Source organism: Phaethon lepturus, unplaced genomic scaffold (genome assembly GCF_000687285.1).
Source record: "Phaethon lepturus isolate BGI_N335 unplaced genomic scaffold, ASM68728v1 scaffold38559, whole genome shotgun sequence".
Classification (NCBI taxonomy): domain Eukaryota; kingdom Metazoa; phylum Chordata; class Aves; order Phaethontiformes; family Phaethontidae; genus Phaethon; species Phaethon lepturus.
Window position 1 is genome coordinate 521 of NW_010564766.1, and position 1483 is coordinate 2003.

The window sequence follows — 1483 nt, forward strand, 5'->3', positions numbered from 1 at the left end:
TCAAAGCTCAGCTCCTGTGCACCGTGTCCCGCGCCAAGCGCATCATCTCCTCCCTGTGGCTCTTTACCTCCCTCTATTGCCTCATGTGGTTCTTCCTGGTGGACACCACTCAAGTCACCTTCTCGGATGGGGCACAGGTCAGCTGTGGCTACCGGGTCTCCAGAAGCCTTTACATGCCCATTTACTTCTTGGATTTTGCTGTCTTCTACGTCATCCCGTTGGGGCTGGCAACTGTCCTCTACGGCCTCATTGCCCGCATCCTCTTCATGAGCCCCTTGCCCGCCACCCCGCAGCACTCCTGCCTGGGCTCCACACACCAGGGTGGCTCCCTCAAGCTCTCCTGCCGCGGCAACAAGGGGGCCCTGAGCTCCCGCAAGCAGGTAGGGGCTCCCCGCCGGGCTGGGGCACGCTGGGCTGCAGGCAGCGCTCCCAGGGGCGCAGTGCTTTGAGGGGCATTCTGGCAGGGGATGGGGTGCCCCAATATTTTGCTTCCCTTTGTGGGGGGAGTGGAGGGGGTTAGTTTGCTGCACAGAAGCCCCCCCCAAGCCCAGCTGGCTCCCCTGCTTTGGCTGGGCTCGGTGGAGCAGGGACAGGGTCCGAAAGGCAGGAGTGCAGGGGTGTGTGCCGGATAATTAATACTGATGGCCTCCTTGAGGAGGGGAGTGCTGGCTCACATTATGCCAGAGGGACTCGCAGGGTCCTGGGCAGGTGACCTCAGTTTTAGAGGAGCAAAGGGAGGGGAGAGCTGGTGCGAACGCCTGCCTTGTGAGCCCAGCCCTGGCTGCAGCCCCCCGGACCCTGCAGCTGGGGAGGGCACTTCGGTATCACAGTGGGGTGTTTGCCTCTCGGTGCCTCCTCTGTCATTCAGCTGCCTGCTCGCTCCCCATCTCCTCCTCCTCCCACCTCCTGCCCTCTTTCCTTCTCTTTCTGTGTCCACATGGACAATTACTGTCTCTTGCCTCATCTCCTTGGACAGGTCACTATCTGGACATGGGACACTTTGCTACCTGGCTGTTTGCAGGAGACCATCCCATTCTGGGTTTCAAACTCTGACAGGCAGAGACGTGGGCTATTTTAAAGGAAAGGGCTGAATTTGGGAGTCTGGTTTAGGTCCCTGAAATCACCAGTTCTGTTGTGATTTCCAGACAGGCTGAAGTAGGCTTCAGCATGCCTTAAAGTCCTCGTGTTTCCAACTCAGTATCTCATTGCCTGACTTGCACAGGAACATTCCCCAGGAGAGACAATTCAGAGTCGCAGAGGGGAAGAAAACAGCTCAGAGGACATGTATTTCCTCATGAACTTCTAAATCTTTCCAGTTCGGCTTTTTCTCCCTTTTGCTCCAGCACAAAGGGAGAAATTTTGGAAGTTTCTCCGCCAAAAAAACCTCCAGGTTTAACACAAGTCCTGACTTCTGCAAAAGTACTTGGAGGCTCTCCCAGGGTTGCTGGCTGCTGCGGGGGCCTCACGGCGGGGGTTTGGCAGC

General features: G+C 57.4%; 1 protein-coding gene across 1 annotated transcript in view; it reads left to right on the top strand.

Moving 5' to 3' along the window:
* Positions 1–1483, top strand: part of LOC104626933 (thyrotropin-releasing hormone receptor-like) — a gene marked incomplete at its 5' end in the record, with an annotated part of 8953 nt that overhangs the window by 515 nt on the left and 6955 nt on the right. The window contains one exon of the mRNA XM_010294982.1: positions 7–380. Within this exon, the coding sequence (XP_010293284.1) occupies positions 7–380 (374 nt within the window). The remainder of the gene's footprint in view (positions 1–6; positions 381–1483) is intronic.